Source organism: Sebastes umbrosus, chromosome 3 (genome assembly GCF_015220745.1).
Source record: "Sebastes umbrosus isolate fSebUmb1 chromosome 3, fSebUmb1.pri, whole genome shotgun sequence".
Taxonomy (NCBI): Eukaryota; Metazoa; Chordata; class Actinopteri; order Perciformes; family Sebastidae; genus Sebastes; species Sebastes umbrosus.
This window is the reverse complement of record NC_051271.1, coordinates 17121174-17147622: the sequence shown is the minus strand read 5'-3', so window position 1 is coordinate 17147622 and position 26449 is coordinate 17121174. Positions and strand designations below refer to the sequence as shown.

General features: G+C 39.6%; 1 protein-coding gene across 3 annotated transcripts in view; it reads left to right on the top strand.

Moving 5' to 3' along the window:
• The window catches only part of ttbk1a (tau tubulin kinase 1a), a 57407-nt gene that overhangs the window by 5443 nt on the left and 25515 nt on the right, over nt 1-26449 (top strand). For 2 of the 3 annotated variants that reach the window (XM_037764457.1, XM_037764458.1), the window contains exons 2-12: nt 8671-8829; nt 10336-10483; nt 13620-13693; nt 13991-14131; nt 15379-15483; nt 22963-23028; nt 24069-24161; nt 24549-24674; nt 24770-24924; nt 25297-25507; nt 25801-25973. In XM_037764457.1, coding sequence (XP_037620385.1) covers nt 8722-8829; nt 10336-10483; nt 13620-13693; nt 13991-14131; nt 15379-15483; nt 22963-23028; nt 24069-24161; nt 24549-24674; nt 24770-24924; nt 25297-25507; nt 25801-25973 — 1400 coding nt within the window. In that variant the 5' untranslated portion in view covers nt 8671-8721. Of the gene's footprint in view, nt 1-3270; nt 3352-8670; nt 8830-10335; nt 10484-13619; nt 13694-13990; nt 14132-15378; nt 15484-22962; nt 23029-24068; nt 24162-24548; nt 24675-24769; nt 24925-25296; nt 25508-25800; nt 25974-26449 lie in introns of all 3 variants that reach the window. The other variant, XM_037764456.1, reaches the window with a different exon arrangement.

The window sequence follows — 26449 nt, the reverse complement described above, 5'->3', positions numbered from 1 at the left end:
TTGTGCCAAAATTCAGTCATGACAAACATTTATATCATTGAACAATGATAAAAAATAATCCAATCATTAATTACAGCAATTTATTTTAGAGAAATCAAATATTGTTGCCAGAGCAGAGCGACAATAATATGATGCAACAAAGGTTAAATATTTACAGTTTGATGTATGGAGCAACTTTTGTGCCAAAATGCATTCATGGCAAACACATAACCTCAATGAAATGAAGAATGTAATTTAACTTTTACATTGATTTCTAATCATTCCTTAAAGCAATTCATTTTTGAGGAATCAAGTTTTGTTGCCAGAGCAGAGCGACAATAATATGATGCAACAAATGTTGAATATGCAGAGTTGCAGTCTGACGTACGGAAGAACTTTTGTGCCCAAATTCATTCATGACAAACACTTATATCAATTGAACAAGTCAAATAATTAGAAATTTAGAACTTAATTTAATTTTTACATTAATTTTCTGACAGAAATGTTTGATCCAATCATTAATTAGAGCAATTTATTTGAGAGAAATCAAATATATTGTTGCCAGAGCAGAGCAACAATAATATGATGCAACAGAGGTTAAATATGTAGATTTACAGTCTGATGTACGGAAGAACTGTTGTGCCAAAATTCATTCATGAAAAACACTTATATCAATTGAACAAGTCAAATAGTCAGATAATAAAGTATTTAAAAATAAACAGTCAAATTACAATGTTTACCTTATTACTTTTTTTACTTCTATGATGGCAGATTTTGACATATTTTGCATTTAAATGTGTAACTTCTGGTATTAATTAGAGCTGTTTTATAACTCTGTTCAGACTCTGCTGGTGTTTCTGAGCCGTTGATAACAAATATGAAACTGTTCTGTGGTTATTATTCTCTCTATTATTCCATCTGATGTCAGATTCACCAAAACACATTCAGTTTGAACTTGTTTTATTGAAGCTCCTCTGTTCACAGCTGGCTAGCATTTTAGCAGTTAGCTCTCCAGCTACAGTAGTTCACCAACAAACCCTTTGAAGAGACAAAACCGCAAAGGTTGACTCATTCTGTGGCGGCTATAGACCAGACCGGCACATACGGGTACTTTGCAAAACGTCAAGGTTGCGTCCCTGTTTAGGGAAAATATCCAAACAAAGTATTTCACAAAGATTAGCAAAAAAGAAAACCTAATTTGTGTAGAATAATCATGTTATACTAGTGCAGTGCCCTGTTGGCAAGTGCCTGTTCGGAGCGTGTGCTGTATAGATGTATAAAGAGAACTGGATACAGCGTTGGAGGCGGAGCCCCGTTCATTCCTATGAAAGTTGCTCAGTGGCGCATGAAGCCAAAATGGCTCGACTTCCGACTAGAAAAGTACCCGGATCTTCCGGCGATCTTCCGCATCCATTGGGCCCATGGAGCAGGCGCAGTAGCGTCCGCTCGGTCACTTGACTCGGTCAGGGGATCACAGCCATCACGCTGTCATCACGGCTTCTAACTCCCCCTCCCAGCCCTCGTTCCAGCCTCGATCTGGGTCTCATTCACATGAACGGAGGAAGAAAAATAACTCTGGATTCGGCTATTTGTGCGTTTTACAACTCTTAGGACCTCATGATTTAAATAAAGGCTATACAAGTGTTCATACTGGGAAGTTGATTTACCTCAAAAAGAAATTATCCACTGATTTACAGACGTCTCTTTCCCAATGTAAGTCTATGAGAAAAAGTATTTTTGGGCTCAATGGTATCACGTGACGGACACAGAAATTGTAGTCCCGCCTTTTGAACACTACAAAAATTGGGATCAACGACCGGTGCTCTTCCTGGGGGCTTGGTGTGCCCATTCGGAGCGGGCCGACTGCTTGGCCCCCGGGAGTGCTGCTTGCAGCAGTGTCGAGAACCGCTCAATGCTCGTTGACTCCAGGGAAGTGAGGCAGAGTTCAGTTGTAACTTTAGTATATCCAGCAGCCCAAAAAAGTTGTTAGGCCCGGCAAATATCCTTTGACATGGGCTGGCTGTTAAGTGTCTGTCTTTTATACAGACTGATGGCAGCATTAAGGTGGGGCCCTATACGTAGTTTCTGTGATAATAGAATCAGACGAAATCGCGGAGTTAAGGGTTTTAAAAAGCTATAACATAGATTCATTCCATAGGGCGTATCAGTTACTGACAGTTAGCTTGCTAAGGTTGCTAAGTAATGTTAGCTTGTGATAGTTGGAAGAAGGTAAAGAATACTGATCTCAGACGTGCTGTTTGCTTATAGTGCGTTCACATTTTAACCAACAGATGATGCTGGGGAGCTTTCCAACCATTATATCTATATTTCCAACTGAGCCACCCCACTAGCTGTAATTTAAAAAACATCTTAATTTAAAAAAAGAATGTATACAGTATAAAAACATACAATAGAATTTAATAGATCGGCCCCATTGTCACAAATACCTGATCCAGCTATTTGATTAAGTATCGGGCCGATATCCGATCTGGTATTGGTATCGGTTCATCCCTAGAGTCAACTGAGGCCTGGTGGGCCATCAGGCTAGTAATACACTGGGGGAAGCCTTGTCCAGCATCCGGCAGCAAAAGTGAACTGCCCATGCTGGACTCTGACCCAGAAGCCCCGCCCCTGCTGCTGCACAGAGCGCAGTTCGCTAAGTTTATTAATATTGAACATGTCGCGTGTCCAAATTGCACCAAATTTGACACTCACGTGTGTCCCCAGCAATACACCCGTCAAGTGTGAAGTAGATCGGATGAACGGTTCTCGAGATATGCGAAAGACACACAGACAGACAGGCCGACAGAGATTCCTTGCTTTCTAGTTAGATTCCTTATTTTTTATCTTACGAAACCTTAGATTTAAGATGTGACCACTTGCGACGTTCAAGCAAGACTAAAAGTTGAAATGATTTACACATCACAAAACAAACAGCAATGTGATGTTTGTCCTGAGCTAGAGGAAAGGTTTAGAGGTCACCAAAATCATTCGGCCTGAACCTCTGGGGAGCAGGAATATACACAACAAAGTTTATTCCAGCAGGCGAGCTAACCATGTTTTGGTGAATGTGGCTTCATGTGGAAAAAGGTCAATAAAAACAGTTGAGCTTCGATGATATTCGCTGTCTGAGGATCTGAAGCTGTTGTTCTTTAACCTGGTGTATGAAGGCCTATCCCTCCTTGCTGCGTCCCACTGTGATGTCACTGTGCAGGTCGGACGGCTGTGGCGGTTGGCCGTCTTCCTCCTCATTGTCCCATGGTTAACTGTGCCCTCTGTTTTGGCTTGTAGGCTAACACAGGAACAGGAAGGGTTTTGTCCCGCTCAGGATTTGTTGTAAGCCGTCAGGTTTTCCGGGAGCTCAGAACTATGGTGAGCTCTGACTGACTTCATCAGATCAAAACTGGAATGATGCAAACCCGGCTTCTGGCAGAGCACCCCTCCCCCTTCCCCCCCAGTAACAGGCTAGTAGATTGTAGGTGAAGAAGAAGAGAAGAAGAAGAAGAAGAAGAAGAGCAGACTGAGGTTTGAAGGTAGAGAAAGTGTCTGTCAGGATGTTTCACTCTGATCTGCTGCTGAGACGCTGCTGGACCTCAGAGTTTCTCTCTTTTACACTTATTTAACACTCCAAATATACTACACTGTATACTGGATGTTAACATACGGTACAATACTATACTGTGTGTTAATATACAATATCACAAAATACGAGATGATAGAACTTAATACAATACTGCACAATAAAATGATACTATACGTTACTATACAATACGATATTACAATATGATACTATGCTGTAGGGGTCAGCCAGTACTATAGTATAGTACATATCAGTAATTACTATACTATATTTAGCTATACTACAGTGTAAAAATATTGTACTATGCTTTATCATACTATACTATATTGTACTATATAAATGGTTTTGACAACAATATCCAAATATACATATATTGCTATACTACTTTATGTACATATATGTATGTATATATACATTACTAAACAGATGGCAACCTCTGTGTCTGAGAAGTGAAGCCAATGTTGAAGTGTCTTAAACTTGCATTCTTTCTAATATCCAGCAGGGGGCGACTCCTCTGGTTGCAAAAAGAGGTCTGATTGTATAGAAGTCTATGAGAAAATGAGCCTACTTCTCCCTTGATTTATTACCTCAGTAAACATTGTTAACATGAGTTTATGGTCTCAATCGCTAGTTTCAAGTCTTCAATACAGCATGATGTTCATTTAGTAAATTATGGTCCCACTTAGAGTCAAATAGACCATAAAGCAGGGTATGCTTTAGGGCGTGGCTACCCCATGATTGACAGGTCGCTACCACGGCGTTGTCCGGTCTGGGAGTTGTCCGTGGCTTCTTACAACTTTAACCCTTTCACAGTTTGTTTTCAGTTTATGAAAGTTAATTATAACCTTTTTGGTCACCTGAAAATGTCTTATTCAGCGTTGGGTTGTACTTAGCTTCACCCTCTCGTGTCACTTCTGGTTGCAAAAAAGAGATGGCAATGGCCAAAATGCCAATCTCGAGGCTTCAAACAGTAGTCCACAAATCAATGGATGACATCACAGTGACTATGTCCACTTCTTATATACAATCTATGTTACTTAACTATACAGTATATTGCTATACTATATCATAGTATACTAAAGTATTCTAACTATACTGCCCTCTATAACAATATATTATACTACTATATTACCATATTATATCAGTTCTGATTGGCCGGTTGTTAGACTTCCTGTTGCAGTGTAATCAGAGAAACTCTGTGGTCCCGCCCTCTGCAGTGATTGGCGCCTCAGCAGTGTGTTGAGGCCTGCAGCAGGTTTCACTACATCTCCAGTGTTACAGTGACTCCCAGCTGCTGGTCGCTGGTCAGCTGATGGTGATGATGGTGGTGATGCTGCTGCTGCTGCTGCTGTGTAACACAGCTGTATCACTGCAGGTGCAGAGAAGCCTCTTCCCCTCCTTCCCAGTCCGTCCAGTCCTCTGTCAGAGCTGGTCTGACTGGAAATCCAGCGGACACTCTCCGTTATATCTGCAGTCCGCCTGAGCTCTGCATGCACTGATGACGGCCCGTGGCATTGCATGCAGAACAGCATGATTTGGGGACTGACATGCATCACTTTGAACTTCAAATTTCCCCACGAATCCACTGAAAACTGATGACCATTCATGGCAGACATGTTGTATCAGAGCAGCAGAGTCAAACAGTTCAGCTCAGGTCGACTACCTGCAGAGCACTGACGTGACAAACGGGTGGTTACAGGTGAATGTAGTTTTAGACGGCGGCTGTGAGAGTGATGCTCAGTCAGATACCTGAATGCTGATGAACTGGGCCACCACATCCTCCACTACCAATCCATATTCAGTGTGAAGGAACAGAGTTTATGGTTGTCTACTTTAGACTAATCAGCTCCTCCAGTGCAATAATTTCTCCACATTGTTTGCAGGAGTGTCCAAGTCTTTGCAATGACCCCTAGAAATGGTCAAATCAGAAAAATGCTTGTAAATCTGACCAAGCATTGCCTTCTCTGCATACAATATTCAAGTTTACAACAACAACTATGAGCTCAGGTATAGTAGCATTAAATCTTGACCCAAATATGTAAAGGCCCCCGGGACTTATTTCCCCTGTAGTCATCTTCTCAGGCAGAGCATTACTCCCAGGCTGTTTGGTCTCCAACAAGCACCTCCAACTCAAATCCCAGAAAAGGTGTTTCTAACCAAACTCATCTAGCTTACTAGGCTAAGCATTTCATTTATGGAGCTTGTTGGGAGCGGTACTCAACTTGGGAGTGTACACACAACCTGCCAGGCCAATTTCAGGGAAAAAAATGACCCATCTTTCCTAAGTTCAACGGCATAGCTAGCTTTTTTTACGAAATAAACCCTTATAGAGTGGTGCAGGGATGACGTATTTTTGTAGGCCAACCCGGAAGTTAGCATTGCGCTGGTTCCCGCAACAAAAAGCCAATAGGATTTTGTTCTTTGGGATTTGAATTATTGCAGAAAATAAGCTCTGTGGCAAACACACGTTTATGGTACTTGCACGTTTTGTTCTGTAAGATTATCTTCACAAATGAACACCACTTTTATGATTTTTGAAGCGTGAATGCAATCGCCAGTAAAAAGCTAACGAACTACACCACGGTCGCATGAGCGCGAGTACAGACAACGAGGCCGTGAAGGTGTGATGTCGTTTCCGCTTTTTGAAGGCATGTAAAGGCTTCAAAATTCACAAGTGGGGTAGCCTATTTATTGATGTATTTTATATCGTAGAACAAAACGTTAAAATCTCTTCAGCTTGTGTTAACCACCGACCTTATTTCAGGCATTTAACTGAAATAAAAATTAAACTAAAACCCATTCAAAAAACCCATTGACTTCCAGACGAGGAAACCAGAAGTGCTAAAATGCTAACTCATTTCCAGGTTTTAGGAGTCATTCCTGTCGCACTCGATACCCAAATAACAAAACAACTTATTTGGCACCCCTATCAGAAAGAAGAAGACACAGCAGCAGTACTCATTTCTACTTTCACTGGAAGGGCTTTAGAAAATGTGCTGAAACAATACCAAAACAATTAATTTTTCTAGGAATATAAACTTCTTTTTCTGTTAAACCCTTCCTAAGAAATTACTAGGAAATATCTCCGAAATGACAAACCTGTTAAACAAAGCGTTACTGAACTCTCTAATCACTACTTTCAGTATATTGCACAGGTTTTGATACTCCGTGCTTACGATACATTTCAGTCTACCGTAAAAGTTCAGTACCCGGCCCTTATCACTATCAGTAATTATTATATGTATATTGTTCCCTCTGAATTGTACAACCTTTACTGAAACCCTGTAATTCTCTTTCACTCTGAGTTAGATGTTCAGATTGATACCGCTCTCATGTCTGTACGCCAAATATGAATCTACAGCCAGCAGCTGGTTAGCTTAGCTTAGCATAAAGACCAGAAACAGGGGGAAACAGCTAGCGTGGCTCTGTCCAAAGGTGACAAAATCCACCTACCAGCACCTTTAAATCCCCCAGATTAACATCTGTAGAAAAATAAATTAATCTGTAGAAAAAAATGATGTGTCAAAAAACAACATGTTGTGATTTTACTGGGGATAAGAGCCGTGACTGAGAGCAGTCTCTTTCTGGAGTATCGCTTATTTTGACTGGTAACTGGTCACAGTCAAGAAATAGTTCAGCACATAACCTCGGTAAAAACAAACCCTCATTTGTATTAGGGCTGTCAATGTTAAAGCAAATTTGTTTTAACGCCACTAATTTCTTTAATGCATTAATGCAACTTGCCATTTTTAGGTTGTCGCGGGCTCTGTTTTAAGGCTAGAGCGAAGATACTGGCATCATATGACACTAGAAAAGTTAAGGAATCCATTGGTACCAACCATGACAACCTAGCTTGTTGCGACGAAGGCTAAATAACTCTCCAATTTTACGCTACATTTTAGCAAGGAAAAACTGTCATAGCCATTTTAAAAGGGATCCCTTGACCTCTGACCTCAAGATATGTGAATGTAAATGGGTTCTATGGGTACCCACGAGTCTCCCCTTTACAGACATGTCCACTTTATGATAATCACATGCAGTTTGGGGCAAGTCATAGTCAAGTCAGCACACTGACACACTGACAGGTGGGATTTAGCGTTAAAGCCATGTTATGATTTAAGCATATTTTTTATGCTAAATGTAGTACCTGTGAGGGTTTCTGGACAATATTTGTCATTGTTTTGTGTTGCTAATTGTTTTCCAATAATAAATAGGCTATACATACATTTGCATAAAAAAAAGCATATTTGCCCATTCCCATGTTGATAAGAGTATTAAATACTTTACAAATCTCCCTTTAAGGTACAATTTGAACAGATAAAAAATGTGATTCATTTGCAATTAATCGTGATTAATTATGGACAATCATGCAATTAAATATTTGAATCGATTGACAGCCCTAATTTTTATGTTAGGTAGGTGGTTTTTGTAACCTTTGGACAGAGCCAGGTGAGCTGTTTCCCCGTTTCCAGTCTTTATGCTAAGCTAAGCTAACCTGCTGCTGGCTGTAGCTTCATATTTAGTATACAGACATGATAGTGGTATGAATCTGAACATCTAACTCTCAAAGAGAAAGAGAAGAGGCGAATTTCCTAACATGTCAAAGTGTTCCTTTAACTTAAAAATAAAAATAATAATATTAGGTGGTTAATCCCAGTAGTGTCTCTTGTAGTTCAGGTGGATCATGTTGGGACGTGTTGTTCCTGTGCCATGCTGATGGTTGTTAGTTCAGATGGTCGATTAGAAACCAGCCCGTTGTGATCTCTGATGATTCGGTGGAGTCGATGGCCATCGGGTCGTCGCAGCAGTCAGGATGAGAGCAGAGTGTCCGGCTGCTTCCTCTGCACACATGATATTTGCTCCAGTTACTGCAAATACCATCACACCCCCAACCCCAACCCCAACCCCCCCACCGGCCTGTAGCCTGATCCAGCTGAAGAATGGCTTCTAATGGCAGCCAGCCATCTCTAATGCCTGTTGTTATACTGGACTGCTGTGACTGTCCCAGCACAGGGCTGTGGTTAGACTGGGAGCCTCCCAGTACCAAAATGATGTGTTTAATTTACTGACTGTTCTGTCTTCCCTCCCTTCTTTCTCTCCCTCCCTCACAGATAAATGGCTCTTTTAAGCTGGGAGCTGCTCGTGTTCTGTCTGGCTGGCAGATGCAGTGCCTAGTCCCCGGCCTCCAGGACAACGCCAACATGAACGGGACGTCCGAGCAGGCCGACATCCTGCCGCCGAACTGCATGGTCAAAGACCGATGGAAAGTGGTGAGTCAGGAAACCTACCCTACCCCCAGCTCACTTTACAGATTCTGATGTGGAGTGTTAAGGCTTTGGATTTTAAAGTTTTAGTTTTTTTTTCAGAATTTATTGTTAGATTTGCTTTTTTAAAATAGATTTTTTTAAAAATAACGTTTGCTCTACGTATTGTTTTATATTTTTCTTGTTAGGGCCCGAGCACAAAAGTGCAGGGGACCCAACGGTGTAGGACAAAGATCAGATCTTACTGACAGAAACACAGAAAAATAAAAATGTTCCATTGTGAAAAAAAACTGTCAGCAATGTTATTTCATGTTTCGAGAGAGAGAACCAACGAGACGTCTCACACATTCACTGTTTCAACACATCGATCACACATTTACTGTGAAGTCCTGTTTACTTCACAGAGAGTTTCCACAGATTGAAGAAACAGTCCACATTTAACTCAGAACTCTCCCTGATGGTGTGTTCGAGGACACTCCAACACAGTCAGATGCTTAAAATATTGAATTCACAAGCTGTTCAGTGTTTTTAAGGAATGTGAAATCCAGATGAACAAAAATCCAATGAAGATGATTTATAAATGATGATGTTCAGCAGCTTCAGCAGCCTTCAACACCAGCAGTGAGGTGTTCTCATCTCTCAACTCCATCACCACCTGAACACAACACACTTTAACTCAAATATAACGGTGATGAAACACTGACTGTGACGGATTATCAGTTACCTGCGGCCAAAGGGAACAAAAGAAAGTCATGTGAAGTACATGTAACCAATAGTTAAAGGGCTAAAACATATAAAATGTATGTATATAATTCATAAAAAAAACACCGCTACCGTCCTTTGAGCTTCCTTTGGTTTCTGAAATAAGAAGTTATATAATACAGCTCCTGTCTCAGCCAATCAGATCGCAGCGTGGAGCCTGCAGGCCGTTTGCACTTCACTGATCAATTTACTGTTGAACCACTGAACCGCCAAGGTTCAACACGCACACATACATTTATATATATATACATGTATATGTACAGTTCAGAGTTTGGCTCAAAGACACTTCAGCAGGATTCAGCCGACGATCATAAACTAGCAAAGACAACAACAAAAGAAGGGATGAAAAGGACAAAAATGAAAACAGGAACAAAAAAGAAGGGAAGCTGGGACAAAGATAGGACAAACAGAACTGAAAAGGAGAAGAGGGAATGAAGAGAAGGAAAGATGGAAATAAGGGAAGAAAGGACAAAAAACAAGAGAAGAGAAACGATAGATTGGGGGAAGAATAAGAATAGAAGATAGGAAAAAGAGAAGAGACAGGTAGAAACAAGGGAAAACTTTTCAACAAACGAATGTTTTCAGTGAAAAAGCTTTAATGTTTAAACTGAAACCAGAATAAGTGATTTCTGTTTTATTGACGATGGTCTTTTAGTTTGATGAAACTGTTGTAGCTCCTGTTTTAATGCTGTAACACTGAGATTATCAGACCGAACTGATCCAGAGTCTGTCCTGCATTCTGTGTCCCAGCTGAAGAAGATCGGTGGTGGTGGGTTCGGGGAGATCTACGAGGCCTTGGACCTGCTGACGCGGGAGAACGTGGCGCTGAAGGTGGAGTCGGCCCAGCAGCCCAAACAGGTGCTGAAGATGGAGGTGGCGGTGCTGAAGAAGCTGCAGGGTGAGACACCTTCAACACACATTTAAACCCGGCTCAGGTTAGATCCGAGGGCAGAGGGTTAGTTTTCACTTGGCAGTGGTGGAAGAAGTACTCAGATCCTTTAAGTAGTAATACTACAGCGTAGAAATACTCTGCTACAAGTAAAAAATCTATATCAGTTCAAGTGTACGCTTCTCCCAATGGAGAACTGAAGCCGTTGTATCCATCTATGCCTTCCTTCAAAGCCACCAGACTCCATTGAAAGAAACTGTAATTTTACCTTGCAGAACACGGGGGTTGTCGACAACCACTGCCTCAATCAGTGAGATTGTTTTTACAATTGTTTGACTTTGGTGAATCCGAACTAAACAAAGTTGCACAATAACACAAACAAACTAACCGCTCAAGGCAGCTTTAGTCCAGCAACTGCCGTGTTCTGCAAGGTAAAATGACGTTTTTGTTTTTCAATGGAGTCTTGTTGCTTTGGCAAGAGAATAGATAACGCTTCAGTTCCCCGAACCGAAGTCAGAATTTATATGGAACGATCGGATGTTGTTTGTCTCCTCGTGTGTAAGTCATCTCTTTAGCATCAACAGGACCTGTTATAGTTTCTGGGTGTAATTAAAGCTGCTGCTTTGTGGTTCTGTCTGGAGGACTGGAACAAACTGTGTTTTTGTTATACTTGTCTGATATCGGACATCTGAGACATTACAGGCGCAAGAACTGCATTCATTTATATGATCATGTTCATGAGAGCCATGTTTGTTGCTGTAACTTTGACAAAAAAGGAAAGAAAAGTGGGACCCTAGTGGGAGTTCCTATGTTTTATGTTTTTAATCCTGAATACGTTTTCACTGTTTCATTTTCAGTTTAAAGTCAGGATGGTAAAAACAAAAATCTTCCATATCTTTAATTTAATGCTAAAGATAAATGACGATGATGACGATGATGATGACGATGATGATGATGATGATGATGATGATGATGATGATGGCGATGATGATGATGATGATGATGATGGCAATTATGATGATGATGATGACGATGATTATTATGTCACAGTTGAAAAGCAGCGATTATGTCACTTGTGTGTGGGTCAGGGCAGCGCGTGATTGGTTGGATTGATTTCTCTGATTCACTCTTCCACCTCCTCAACATGCAGTTGAGTGATCTCTCACTCTGAGTGAAATATTCAAACCTGTTTTTTTTCTTTAAATAACTGCATCATTCCGTCATTTTCTATTAATGATGCTTTAGTGACACATGCTTTAAGCTCTAATTTAAGATCAATAAGTGCACCGTACATTAAAGGAGATTTGCTCATTGTTTTATTTAAACGTATCAGCACCACAGTATAAAGCTGTATCATCTGCATGAAGATGATTTTTGCACTCAGACACTGAAGAGACAATCTCATCCTTTATAACTGGCAGTTATTCAGATTTGGCCTTACCTACATTGACACACTGGTGTTGGTTTGATAAGCAGTTGTTACAGGCATCAAGATATTATGTTTCATGTAACTTAATTGAACTAGAAAAAAGACGTGTTTCTGCATTTATTTAATCCAAACCTAGTGCATGCTGGGTAGTATGCTAATAAGCTAACAATGTTTCTTAATTGAATCAGGAAACTAGAAATTTTAAATTGGCTGACGTCACTGAGTTACTAATAACAGATTGAATCGAGGAAATTTTACATTGTGTCTGATGTTGTGTTGCATTATAATATTTTACAGTGTGTCAGGTGTTGTATTGCATTAGAATATTTTACAGTGTTGCAGATGTTGCATTAGACTATTTCACAGTGTGGCAGATGTTGCATTAGAATATTTTACAGTGTGACAGATGTTGTGTTGCATTAGAACATTTTACAGTGTGTTGTGTTGCATTAGAATATTTTAGTGTCAGATGTTGTGTTGCATTAGAATATTTTACAGTGTGTTGTGTTGCATTAGAATATTTTACATTGTGTCAGATGTTGTGTTTCATTTGGATATTTTACAGTGTGTTATGCTGCAATAGAATATTTTACAGTGTGTTGTGTTGCATTAGAATATTTTACAGTGTCAGATGTTGTGTTGCATTAGAATATTTTACAGTGTGTTGTGTTGCATTAGAATATTTTACAGTGTGTCTGATGTTGTGTTGCATTAGAATATTTTAGTGTGTGAGATGTTGTGTTGCATTAGAATATTTTACAGTGCGTTGTGTTGCAGTAGAATATTTTACAGTGTCAGATGTTGTGTTGCATTAGAATATTTTACAGTGCGTTGTGTTGCAGTAGAATATTTTACAGTGTGTCAGGTGTTGTGTTGCATTACAATATTTTACAGTGTGTTGTGTTGCAGTAGAATATTTTACAGTGTGAAAGGTGTTGTGTTGCATTACAATATGTTACAGTGTGTTGTGTTGCAGTAGAATATTTTACAGTGTGTCAGGTGTTGTGTTGCATTACAATATTTTACTGTGTGTTATGTTGCATTAGAATATTTTACAGTGTGAAAGGTGTTGTGTTGCATTACAATATGTTACAGTGTGTTGTGTTGCAGTAGAATATTTTACAGTGTGTCAGGTGTTTTGTTGCATTAGAATATTTTACAGTGTGTTGTGTTGCAGTAGAATATTTTACAGTTTGTTATGTTGCATTAGAATATTTTACAGTGTGTCAGGTGTTGTGTTGCATTAGAGTATTTTACAATGTGTCAAATGTTGTGTTGCATTAGAATATTTTAGTGTGTCAGATGTTGAGTTGCATTAGAATATTTTGCAGTGTGGCAGATGTTGCACTAGAATATTTTACAGTGTGGCAGATGTTGCATTAGAATATTTTACATTGTGTCAGGTGTTGTGTTGCATTAGAATATTTTACAGTGTGGCAGATGTTGCATTAGAATATTTTACATTGTGTCAGGTGTCGTGTTGCATTAGAATATTTTACATTGTGTCAGGTGTCGTGTTGCATTAGAATATTTTACATTGTGTCAGGTGTCGTGTTGCATTAGAATATTTTAGTGTGTCAGATGTTGTTTTGCATTATAATATTTTACAGTCTGTCAGGTGTTGTGTTGCATTAGAATATTTTACAGTCTGTCAGGTGTTGTGTTTCATTAGGACGTTTTACAGTGTGATTTACCCTCTGCTCTTTTCTTTTCCAGGTAAAAATCACGTCTGTAAATTTATCGGCTGCGGGAGAAACGACAAGTTCAACTACGTGGTCATGCAGCTTCAGGTGAGTCAGAGTGCACTGAACACTGAAAGCTACATGGACCTATAAAGGCTTTTATTGTGAAGTATATATTGTAAATATAAACTAGACAGAAACAGATTATAGCATTCAACAACCTCTGGTTTTGACAGTAAGCTTATCAAGAAAGACTCATGGGAATTATAGTCGTTGAGTATCGATAAAATGATCATTGTTTTAACTGTTTTAGTGAGGTGCCACCGCAGTGAATGGTGGCTTGTTTGCCTCCACTATAGTTTCTCTCCATGTTGTTGCTAAGCGACCGTCCCCGCGTTCTTGCAGGGGCGTAACCTGGCCGACCTGCGGAGGAGTCAGCCCAGAGGGACCTTCACCATGAGCACCACGCTGCGGCTCGGGAAGCAGATCCTGGAGTCCATTGAAGCCATTCACTCAGTGGGCTTTCTGCACCGAGACATCAAACCGGTACGATGGAAACCAGCTCTCTCTGCTGGCTTTTCTTTTCTTCAACGGTCCTTTAAAGAAGGATGTCGTTGTAGTTTTTCTTCTGTGGTTTCACATGTGATGTTAGGGAGGGAGTTGATCTGAAGCTTTTGATTGACACCTGATATGAGGAGCCGATTGGCTGCTGCTACAAATCTGTGATCTTATTTAACTGGATAGAGTTTTTATTGTGTGTCAAAAATGTATTTGGAGAAAAGAGAATTTTTGATATTTAAATGCATCAAAATGCATTTATAATGTATGGCATAAAATAATAGATAAATAAGTTTATATTATAATAATAAATCCAGAGAAAAACAAAGTAACACGTTTTTAGTCACGGTGACACTTTTCTTTCTTTTTTTTTGTTAAAATAAATTAATGAAAGTCGAGACAAAAGTTTTAATATTATGAACTGTCAAAAATAATCAGGAAAGCAGAAAAAATATAAATTAAAAGTTAGACTTAATATTGTTTTTATTTATATAATTTACTGCAGTGGGTTTAAAAAAAAAAAAAAAAAAAGATATAAGATATCTATATAATATCAGATATAATTATTTCTTATTATAAAATTGGTACAAAATTCTAATAAACATATTGCCTAAGAAATGAAGGACATTTTTTACAGTCAGACTGTTTTCAGTGTTATGTACTCACTTTTTAAAAAACAACAACTTTTAAACCAAAAATATAAATCACTTGTCTGCGTGTAAAGATGGTCGACAACAATTTTGTTAATAATTTGATCGAACTAGTTCTATTCGTTTTTTAGGTTTTTATCAGTGCAGTGCAGGAAAGATTTAGCTTTTAAAACCTGATTTTATGTGAATGTACTAATGTTTCGAAGCTCAGTTGTAAACAGAAAAAGCAACCGTTAACAGTGAAGACTGATGAGGATGTTCCTGCTGAATAGATTTACATATTAATGAGCAGAGCTGGAACAAAAGCTGGAGGACAAACAGTGATGAGGTTGGTGGATAAGGAAGGTCAGAGTGAGGAAGAACAACCTGCAGACCGTCTGCTCAGCTTCACCGCCATCGTGCTTATTAATGTGATCCAGTTCAGTCTGGAAAAACTTTATTGATACACTTCACTTTACAGTCTCACAGTATTTTTATCTCAGCGTCTCTTTGTTTTACGTTCGTCACAAAGTTATAATGATCCAACTTAGTTTCTAACAGTTTCTCAGTGAGCTGATGTGTTTCTGTCTTGTTTTGTTCCTGCAGTCAAACTTTGCAATGGGCCGGCTTCCCTCCACCTACAGGAAGTGCTACATGCTGGACTTTGGTCTGGCACGGCAGTACACCAACACCACCGGAGAGGTCCGACCGGTAAGAAACTTTATTGACAACATCCATGCTGACAGTATATCACCAGAGGGGCTGAAAAAAAATAACATTTTATTAACAGTTAATGTCCTAAAATTCTGCATCATATCGGAGGACGTATTTCCAGATGTTGATCCCCTGTCGTTGTTGTATGGAAGACCCATCCTGCCACCAATGAATATTTAGAAATAGAAAAAATATAAATTGTCATAATCTTATAACTGTGATTTACAATGTTTAATTTTTACACTTGAGTCAAAATTATGAGCTAGCTTATCATAATAATGTCTTTGTAAAGATTTTTTTGTTTTCAGTACCAGCATCTACAAAATTATTTGAATTTGTAAGTCATAGATGTTCGATATTATCTCGTAATTTTAACATTTTATTTCACAGTTATAAACTAAAAGAGAATTTTATGTTCTGGAATAAAAGACAGGATGATAAAAACAAAGGAAGTCAGATAAATATTAGAAACAAAATGCAAATTAATGTTTTATATTTTCACAATGATTGAGTTTGTCATACTTAAAAAAACTAATCTGGATGAAAGATTATCTTATAATTATAAATTCTTTGATTTTAATTATTAGTATTGTTTAAAGAAGAGTGAATTAAAATGATGAGAAATTGAGTTAAATTTATGATTGATATCTCATGAAATATTAGGACAAAGAGTTGACTAAGTCATACTTACATTTTTAAATTATAATTTGTACTTCCAAATAAAATGTATATATACGTAAATAAATAAAAATGTAATGGTCATGAGACATTTTACTTTTTATTATTTTCATATTTTCATCATTTTTAAATAAAATATGTTTGACATTAATACATATAATAAATAAAGAAATTATTTGTTATGGTATTGAGACATTTTTACTTGTTATTATTTTCATATTTTTATCATTTTTATTTTTATTTTTCATTTTCATTTTTTTATTGTAGCAGGAATGGTCTTCCATACTTATAAAATCTGTTATCTCTATTTTCCTCTGATGTGTTTTGTGTTTCAGTTTCCTTTAAGGTGCTTAAAAAATAAACTGAATCATAAAAGCTAAAAAAAAAAAAAAAAAAAAAGCAGACAGACAGGGTGTGTTTGCTGCATTGCAGCACATTAGTTCAACAGATCACTGTAGACAGTGAGTCTGTTGTCTGTTAGAGGCCTCACATCCTGTGTGTGTGCGTGCATGCGTGTAAGTGCATGTGTGTGTGTGTGTATCAATACTCAATAAGGACTGATCAGATATTATTATATAAGCTGATATTAGAACAGCAGTTTCCTGGAGCTGCATGAGGGGATTTTTCTGCGTTTTAGGGCTTGAATGAAAGAGGCTTTTATTGTGAAAAGTCATGAACACCTTCAGACCTTCAGATGTTTTGACTGGTCGTCAGTCAGTGATCAGGTCTGCTGGTCTGTGTAGTTTCACTGCTGTTGGCATCTCTCTCTATATTCTTCTTCTCTCATTCGTTTATGACGTCTTTCTGTCAGACTGAACTCTGAGATATTTTTAGATCAGTGAGTACGTGAGCTGCTTCCATTTACTGTCATCCTCCTTATCCTCTCCTCTCCCTCCTCCTCCTTCTCCTCATCTCCCCCTCCTTCTCCTCACCTCCTCTTCCTCCTCTTCCTCCTTCTCCTCACCTCCTCATCTCCTCTTCCTTCTCCTCCTTCTCCTCATCTGCTCCTCCTTCTCCTCACCTCCTCTTCCTCCTCCTCCTCCTTCTCCTCACCTCCTCATCTCCTCTTCCTTCTCCTCCTTCTCCTCACCTAATCTTCCTCCTCCTCCTCCTCTCCTCTCCTCTCCTTCCTCCCCTCTCCTCCTCCTCTCCTTTTCTCTCCTCCTCCTACTCCTCGTCTCCTTCTCCTCCTCTCCTCTTCCTTTCCTCTCCTTTCCTCCTCCTCTTCCTCATCTCATTCCTCCTCCTCCTCACTCCCTTGTTTCTTCATCTCCACTCTTGTTACCCCTCCTCTTCCTCTTCTTCCTCCCCCTCTCTTCTTCTTCCTCCTCCTCCCTTCCTTTCTTTTTTCTTCCTCTCTGCCCATGTTACCTCTTATCTCCTCTCCTCCTCTTCTCCTCTTCCTCTCCTGCTCTCTTCTCCTCATTTCCTTTCTTGTTTCTTCCTCTCGACTCTTGTTAACTCTCCTCCTCTCCTCTCCTCCTCCTCCTCCTCCTCCTCTACCTGCAGTGTTGTTGCTTCTGTTGCAGCAGTGAGATGAATATTTGATGCTCCTGTATGTGTCAGTGGGCGAGAGACCTCAGGCTGCCTCTCCCTCTCTCTCTCTCTCTCTCTCTACAGCTGAGTCAGCTTCTGTCCAACGATCTGAGAGGATCGCCTCCCTCTCTCCCTCTCTCGCTCTTCTTCTCCCCCACTCTTCATCCCCCTGCATCTCCTCTTCCTGTACTTCTCTCTCTCAGTACTCTCTCTCTTTCTCTCAGTGACATCATCTTTAATCAAACAGGAAGTCCTCCCAGCTGCCATCATATGACAAGGCACTAGTAGTATTAGAAGTAATATAGCAGCTGCAGTATTTATTTTAAGGATCAGTTGGTGTTATTCTGCATTTTTCTTATATTCAACAAATCTTGCGCAGACTGAAACCAACAACATGTTAATCCGTCACTCAGTATTGTCTGACTTCCTGTCTGTGGCTCTCAGCTAATAATGTATGAAATGAATGTGTCTCTGGTAGTGATGAACCTCCAGAGAATGATCAGCTGAATTTGCAGCTCCTCTCTGCTTTACAGAGCTTTATAGTGAGTTTCAGTGCATTATTTATCTGTCCGGTCCACAACTTTACCGTTCTGGTTCCCTCTCACCGCTCTTATAGTGTCGTTTTCAGAGAAAAAGCTGTAAAAAAACCCACTGAACACCACCTGCTCAGCAGCAACAAACAGACAGATATAGTCAGAGCCTAGCTGGTGAACATAGGGGAGCATTTAGCAGCTAAAGAGACTATTTCCCTCAGGAGTTGGTGGAGACCAAAAACAGAGCTAAAAGAGAGTGAGTATTGGACTTATATTTATCAGGTGGAGAAAAACACTAAACTCCTAATGAATCATCATGTTCTTATGTAACTGCTGGATGTGGAAACAAGCAACAACAACAAAAAAAAAACAGTTGCTGCAGGTATAAAAACACCCCAAATATATATTTTAATTTTTAAAACAGCTGGTGTCTGTAGTATTTTAACAAATGTCACTCAAACAGGAGGAAAGATAATAATAATAATAATAATAATAATAATAATAATAATAATAATAATGATAATGATAATAATAGTTATTTGTTGGGGTCAATGTTCAGCAGTAGAATACTTTTTTGTTTGCTTTAATTTTTAAATCTATGTTCGCTAACTAGCAGTCGTCGATACTGGTGCATAGCTGCATTTCTTTACAAGTTCGTAAGGCCAGCTGTTAGTTAACGGAATAGCGTGAAACCAGCGGCAAGATTGTAAAACGAGTGGCTGCGTCCTTCTGCACTAGGGTTGGATGATATGTTTAAATATTCTCACCTCATCTCATCGATGTGTTTTTAATAGTTGTTGGACAACAATGGAGCTCTATGGCACAGAGGAAGAAAAGATATCAGGCTTTGATACACACACACAATACTTGTTAGTAGATAGATTACTGTTGGTTTGAGTCTGAACATGAGATTTAATGATTTTATTTTTAAGATATGTAGACTTTTTACAGCTCTTTGATTGTAGAACACAAGGTGCAGCAGTACTCTCTGTCAGTTATACTGTATCAGCTGTACGGACTTCTTTACAATGTCTCTCGTTCACATCGGTGGTTCAGTTTCCTCTCTAACACCAGTCTGTCAGGGTGTGTCTGTGTGTGTGCGTGTGTCCAGCTGCTCCAGGATCAGCTCTCTCTCCCTGATGTTAGCGTGTAGCTGCTGATGAATAAATAATGTGGATTGAATAAAATAGATCTACTGCTTCTGTCTCTGATGGCTGAACTGAAGGCTTTTTAGACTAAGCAAATCCGATTTGCAAAAATCACATTTCATTTGTTTTTTTGTTGTCCAGACTTTCTAAAATGTTTGGTTGTCTAAACAAGGCCTTACCGGAACACAGCATGTTGATTTCATCATGCTGACGTTCCTCTCTGTTCTTGTCATTTAATATGTTTCTTTTAGTTTTTTCATCCCAGAATCTCCTTGTCTTCTCCAGATAAAGTTTAGGACTCTGTAAAAAAAATAAGAATGCTCTGAGATTAATTTCAGATTTATTAGATTCAGCCGGTTTGACTGTTATCAGGTCATTAAATGGGACTTTATCAGTGGTTATAAGCCTCATAGATGTGGGTCATAAGGGGACTGCTACACCCACTAGTAAGTTTTATCATCGATTAACATGGGTGATCACCGAAAGAAGGAATAAAAGAAGACGACAGTGACCTCTAGCATCTAGTGTCTACTTTTCAAACGTGGTTGTTTTTAGTCAAAGCAGGATCATTTTCCCTAAACTTCACTAAGTGGTTTTATTGCCTAAACCTAAAGAAGCCTTTTTGTTTGTGTTCAAAACGTGACTTTTCATTCAGTTTTACATGTTTGAACGTGTTGCAACTGTTTCACTTTCACTTTTACAACATAGTAGGCGTAGTAGGCCCCTAATGACCCACATCTATGAGGTTTATAACGACTGATATTTAAAATGATATTTTATTTTAAATCTCACAACTTAACCCTCTTTCAGAAGAATTGTATTATTTAGAATTGTTATATTGATCTCCTCCTCCTCTCCTCTCCCTCTCCTCTCCTTCTTGACATTTACTATGTTTCGTCTCAGAATCTCCCTGTCTTCTCCAGATGAAGTTTTGGACTCTGTCAAAAAATAAAAAAACAAATACTTTCAGATTTATGTGAGAAAATAAAGTTGGAGTTCTGATAATAAAGTCGCAATTCAGAGTTATGTCTCCACGCCTTTATTTATACATTTCTCAGCCTTTTTTTTCTCAGAACTCTATTTAAAATTATCTTTTACCTTTCAAAAAAAAGAATCCATCTTAAATCTCCAAACCTAACCCTGTCTCAGATGAATCATCGCATATAGGTCTACGTTATATAATATAGTTTAACCCTTTTTTTAATAGACAGGCAGTGGTTCTGACTGAATTGTATTATTTCATGAAAACTATAAAAAGACTTCCCCACCTTTTACTTTGACATCAGTTGTTGCCTGAGTGACAATTTGCATGATGTTCAGTCTGTATTGTTCACCAATCATCACTTCTTTTATCAATGATTTATGTTCTGTGTTTTATTTTCATCTTATTACGTTTCAGTGTTGTTTTTGCTTTTCTTACAGTTCCTTTGGAGTTATGATTTTGACGTGCATGCCTCCCAATTCTCCATCATCTCCATGGTTACCCAGGGATGTGAGTGGTTTCTATGGCAACAGAGGGGTCACAGCTGCATCACCAGCTGAAGTATAACCTGAAATACAAAATAGAAAGAACATGTTAGTCACCATCGCAGATTAAAGTGCTGCTATGACAGTGGTGTGTCAATAAAACTTTATTAACACATTTATTACTCACATTGTCACTCGTTCATGACTTTTTAACCATTTGTCAGGGTCTGCAGTAACAATACACAAACAAACACCACTTCACATGTCGACCTGGACAGCTGTTGCTAATAAAGACTTAAGTTCATGAGTAAATCAGTTGCTAGCAAACATCTGTAGCACCATCCAATAAAAAGCAATCATTTATGTAAACAGGAAGTCACTGCGACATCACAAGTTGTAACCAGTGGGCAACTCCGGGTCTGAAAAATTAAGTCAATGCTGAAGTGCCTTAAACTTGCATTCTTTTTAATAGCCAGCAGGGGGCGACTCCTCTGGTTGCAAAAGAAAATGAGCCTACTTCTCACTTGATTTATTACCTCAGTAAACATTGTAAACATGAGTTTATGGTCTCAATCACTAGTTTCAAGTCTTCTTCAATACAGCATGATGTTCATTTAGTAAATTATGGTCCCATTTAGAGTCAAATAGACCATAAAGCAGGGGATGCTTTAGGGGGTGGCTACCCCATGATTGACAGGTAGCTACCACAGAGTTGTCCGTGTTTTCGCCTTACAACTTTAACCCTTTCATAGTGTGTTTTCAGTTCATGAAAGTGGTGAGATTTGATCGTTAGCACAATCTGTCAGTCTGCCACTAAAGGGACAGCAGACGGAGGATCAGTCCAATAACTTCATGACTCACCAGTCTAGTAAACATTTCATACATACAGTAAATCCATATATCCACTCTCAAGTCATGACGTGTCTCCCTGTAGTCATGGGAACCTAAACATGTCATTACATACTGCTCACCACACAAATATGAATGATATCACCATGGAAACATCCTGATTGATCCCTGTGTTATCTGGAGGCTGTGTGGATGCAGTGTGACCCTCTGCTGATGTTTCTGTTTGTCTCATTATTTATTTGGTTGTTTTGGTCAGTTTGGTTTTAATTTACTTTGTTTACACAAGAAACATGAATCCAACAGATTAAAGGACGCAGCACCTGTCTGCTCTGTTACTGCGGCGGCTGCAGCCCAATACCACGTGATGTTTCCATTCAGTGCGACAAAATCTTCGTCGCCACTCCATTTCAATTTGCCACACAGAATACCACGTGTACCAAGAGCAACGTAAACAGTATAGATTAACACACACATCTGTGACATATCCAAATATATAAAGTACTCTGGTGTCTCTGCCAACACTTAAACGCTTCATTTGGCCACGCCGACATGCCACTTTCTACGCAGCGGCGAGAACGGCGTTCCTGCTGAAATGGAGTGCAGCTGCCACAAGGCAGCTTACCTTGCACGGCAGCTGGATTCTCGCGGTGTCACAAGATCACGCGAGAATCGTGGGATCACATATCACACGAAAATCCATCTGGTCAGGCTTCAAGTAATGCGTTTTCCAAACAGTTTCCAATAACTACTTCTCGGATGGTTCTCAGAAACAAACCATTTGCCACGTCACGTTATTATAACTTTAAATCAGCAGCAGGTTGAGGAGATGATGTGGTAAACTTAAATTCAACTAAGTGTTGGCAATGACACTGCAGAGCCTTTTCTAGTAATACAAATAATATGTTTTTATCAGTCTGTATTGTTTATGATGCTGTTTTTATACACAGAGACATCAGTTCAAGTTTTGTGTGCCACATTGAAGTGGAGTGGACACCCTGTCCAACTGGCATTGTGCTGGTCAGGTTTCGGAGTGCACCCACTTTTAAACAAATAAATTAAACTTCTGATAAACATCTAGCTGATCTGTTGGCTCGGTAACAAGAGGTTTTTGGTAATCAGGATGTAAATTAGATCAAGTTCCATTATTTTTTATTATGTTTTTTATTTGATGGAGCAGCAGTATGTGATTTAGAAATATAAGATTCAGTAGTGAGTCCTGATTGTAGATGTAACCGCTGACTAACTTTTCTTCGTCTCGTGTTCAGCCGAGGACTGTGGCAGGTTTCAGAGGGACGGTTCGCTACGCTTCAGTCAACGCTCATAAAAACAAGGTCAGTGTGTTTGTTCTCTTTAATGAATTACAATAGAGGGTAACTTTTGTATTTTTCAATCTGGACCCTGTTTTCCCACGTTTTTGTGTCTAACTGACTAATAGGAACAACAGTATTGAGGGCTGTCGACGGCAGCTGCTCACAGGCTGCAATATGGTGCTATTGGGGCAAGCTGGCACCGTCATTTACATCCACTAAAAGTACTTGTTTTTGCCATGACAGGCTCTGATTGATATAATAAGTGTCTAACAACATTATGGAAAGAGTCTCCTTCAAGGAGAAGTCTCGTTCTGAAATCTGCCGATGTGACGTGTTGCTGGAAGACAACGGTGGAATAGTGGAATACATTGTGTAAACATGAGTGGCAGCCGTGCAGTTTGTTGTGTTGGAGTACAGAGAGCGTAGCTTAGTGTTATCTAAAAGAATTTCAATGTCATGGCTGGATATTTAGATGATTTCAACAATGTGGATGATGACTTTGAACTTGATGGCCGCCCGTATTTATTTGAGCCAGAGTATACGGATATTCAGATTTCACTGCGAGACTTCTCCTTTATTGGTACTTGGACATGATAACAAACAGACCGGATCAAGAGAAAGGTAAGAAAAAAGTTTTTTTTCTCTGTAGGGTTCTTTCCATGATGTTGTCAGATACTAATAATAACAACTTGAGCCTGTCAGCGGCAAAAACACGCACTTTTAGTGAACGAAACGTTACATTGGCGCTGCTCACTTGCCCTCGCAGCTTGTTTCATGGCTGCCGGTTACAGCGCTATCCCTCAATACTGGACCAGTTTCAGAAATTGTTGTCCCCATTAGTCACTTAGACACAATAACATGGGACAATAGGATCTAGGTTGAAAAATATAAGTTACCGTTAAATAACTTTATTGATGATGATGGAAATATTCTACTGAAGCCTTCAGAGTTTATATTTGTGTAACACCAGCAATTATGAATGAAATATAACATATGAATGGATGATAAAACTAATAATAACCGTGATATCCTAACAATGTGTTTTTGTTGTGTTCCTCCAGGAAATGGGTCGCCATGACGACCTGTGGTCATTGTTTTACATGTTGGTGGAGTTCGCCGTAGGACAGTTGCCATGGCGAAAGATCAAAGATAAGGTCAGACTGTAACACACTGTTACAATAACTACTTCCATGTACCTGTACTACCACCAGTTACTACTACTATCGCTAACGACAACAGAATGATAAGAATAATTCGATAGAGAGTCAAAGTCCCGCCCCTTCCCCTTGCTAAAAGACATTTTAATATCCGTCATTGCATTATTTATTTATTTATGTATTGTCATATGCATAACAATTACAGAGAAAGAACTGTAAAATCTTAGATTTCAGGTTCCCTCCAACAGTGCTCATTAAATGTATAAAAAAAGAAAAACACAAGTCAGTCATGATGTGCATCACCTGTATTATTTTTCCATGAATTTTCCATGAATCGTCATTAATTCACTGCAGCTGAAAGTGATTTTTTGTTGTTTTCTCCAGGAACAAGTTGGTCAGATTAAAGAGCGTTATGACCATAGGATGCTGCTCAAACACATGCCTTCAGAGTTTAATATCTTCCTGGACCATGTCCTGGCCTTGGACTACTACACCAAACCAGACTACCAGGTACACGCTGTGAACTGAACTGTGTGGCCTCTCTTCAGTGTGAACAGCTGGACATTAGTTCAGGTGCATGAGTCCGTCTCGTTGTTTTTTTCCAGCTGCTGATGTCGGTGTTTGAGAACAGCATGAAGGAGCGAATCATCACAGAGAACGAGCCTTTTGATTGGGAGAAGGCGGGAGGTGATGTCACGCTGTCGACCCAAGCCTCCACCCAACCACAGCACAACACCCGACCCACCGCCGCCATGGTGGGGTAAGAACCAAACCATCAGCTGTATGAGCGCCTCCTGAAGCTGAAGCTGAAACTTAAAGGATCATTTATTGCTGGTGTTATTGTCATATTATCATTCAATCCATCATCAAGGAAAAGAAGACGGGTCAAGAAACACGTTACTTTTGCAGCCGGGCTGAACACATAATAATAAACACATAAATCATATCACAAAATATGTAAAAACACCCACATGAACTACATCTAAAGGCTGCCTCTGAAAAAAGTAAAGTCAGCCGAGAAGTGGAAGAGGTTAAAACAAGCAAAAGCACCAGAATAACCTTCAGTACATCATAAAATGAGTTTCTAAATGGTGTCGGAAATATCAGAATCTCTTGTGTCCTCGGTCCACAGAGCCAATGTGACGCCGGTTCCTGGAGATCTCCAGCGGGAGAACACCGACGACGTTCTGCAGGACGAACATCTCAGTGATCAGGAGAACGCTCCCCCGGCGCCGCCCAGCCGGCCCCCCGGGGAGACGGGCGTCCCCCACGCCGGGGAGACCGGAGAGGCCTGGGAGGACACGGACTTCAACCGCAACAGACTCAGGATCAGCCTGAACAAGGTTTGAACTGTTACAAAACAGCTAGACTGATTGTTGTAAAGATGTTAACGAAAAGTTTCATCTTTAACTTTTCAGCCGTGGAATTTAAGTATATTTACTCAAGTACTGTACTTACGTATTAAATTAAGTACTTATATTTTACATGGGTATTTCAATTTTATGTTACTTTATACTTCTACTCCACTACATCTCAGAGAGATAGGCCACAAAAAACGAACTTCATTATAAGTTTCTTCTACATAGTGTTTAAATAGTTACTGCACAACATTACTGTACTTCCTGTCCTTCCTCAGGGGGCTCAAGAGGATGAGTCAGGTCGGGGGGCGTGTCCAGTGTCAGATGTTCGAGGTGGAGTCCCGGAGTCACCGACGGGTCAGTGTCGGTCCTTACGGTACCGCCGGGTCAACAGCCCCGAATCTGACCGTCTGTCTGCTGCTGAGGGCCGGGTCGACGGCTACGGGCAGAGGTGATGTGACACAGCAGAAAACCGGTCGAGGAGGTTTAAAGACAGGAGACAGCATTCTGCTTCATTTTTTCAATTAGATTCAAATTTACAAAATGCGAGTTAAAATGTGTCATTTTTTATTTTGGTCATGGTTACGTCATGAAATGTCATGAAATGAGTATTAAAGAGTCAGGTGTTGAGATTTGTTTGAGACTATATCCTGACAGTAGTGTATGAGACAGATAATCTGTGAAAAAAATCATGTTCCTCTGTGTCCTCCTGTGCTCCTAATGGCATTTGCAAGATTTCACACCGGCCAGATAGAACAACCAATCAGAGCCGAGGAGTCCCTACAGCAGCTGTCAATCATCGCCGATCTCGGATCAAATGGTCAATTTAGGCAGTGCTGATCAAATATGACTCAATATTCTGTTACTGTAATGCCTATTTCTCGCCTCAAATGTTTTTTTGACAGTTTGATCGGAGTTAGCGAGTTT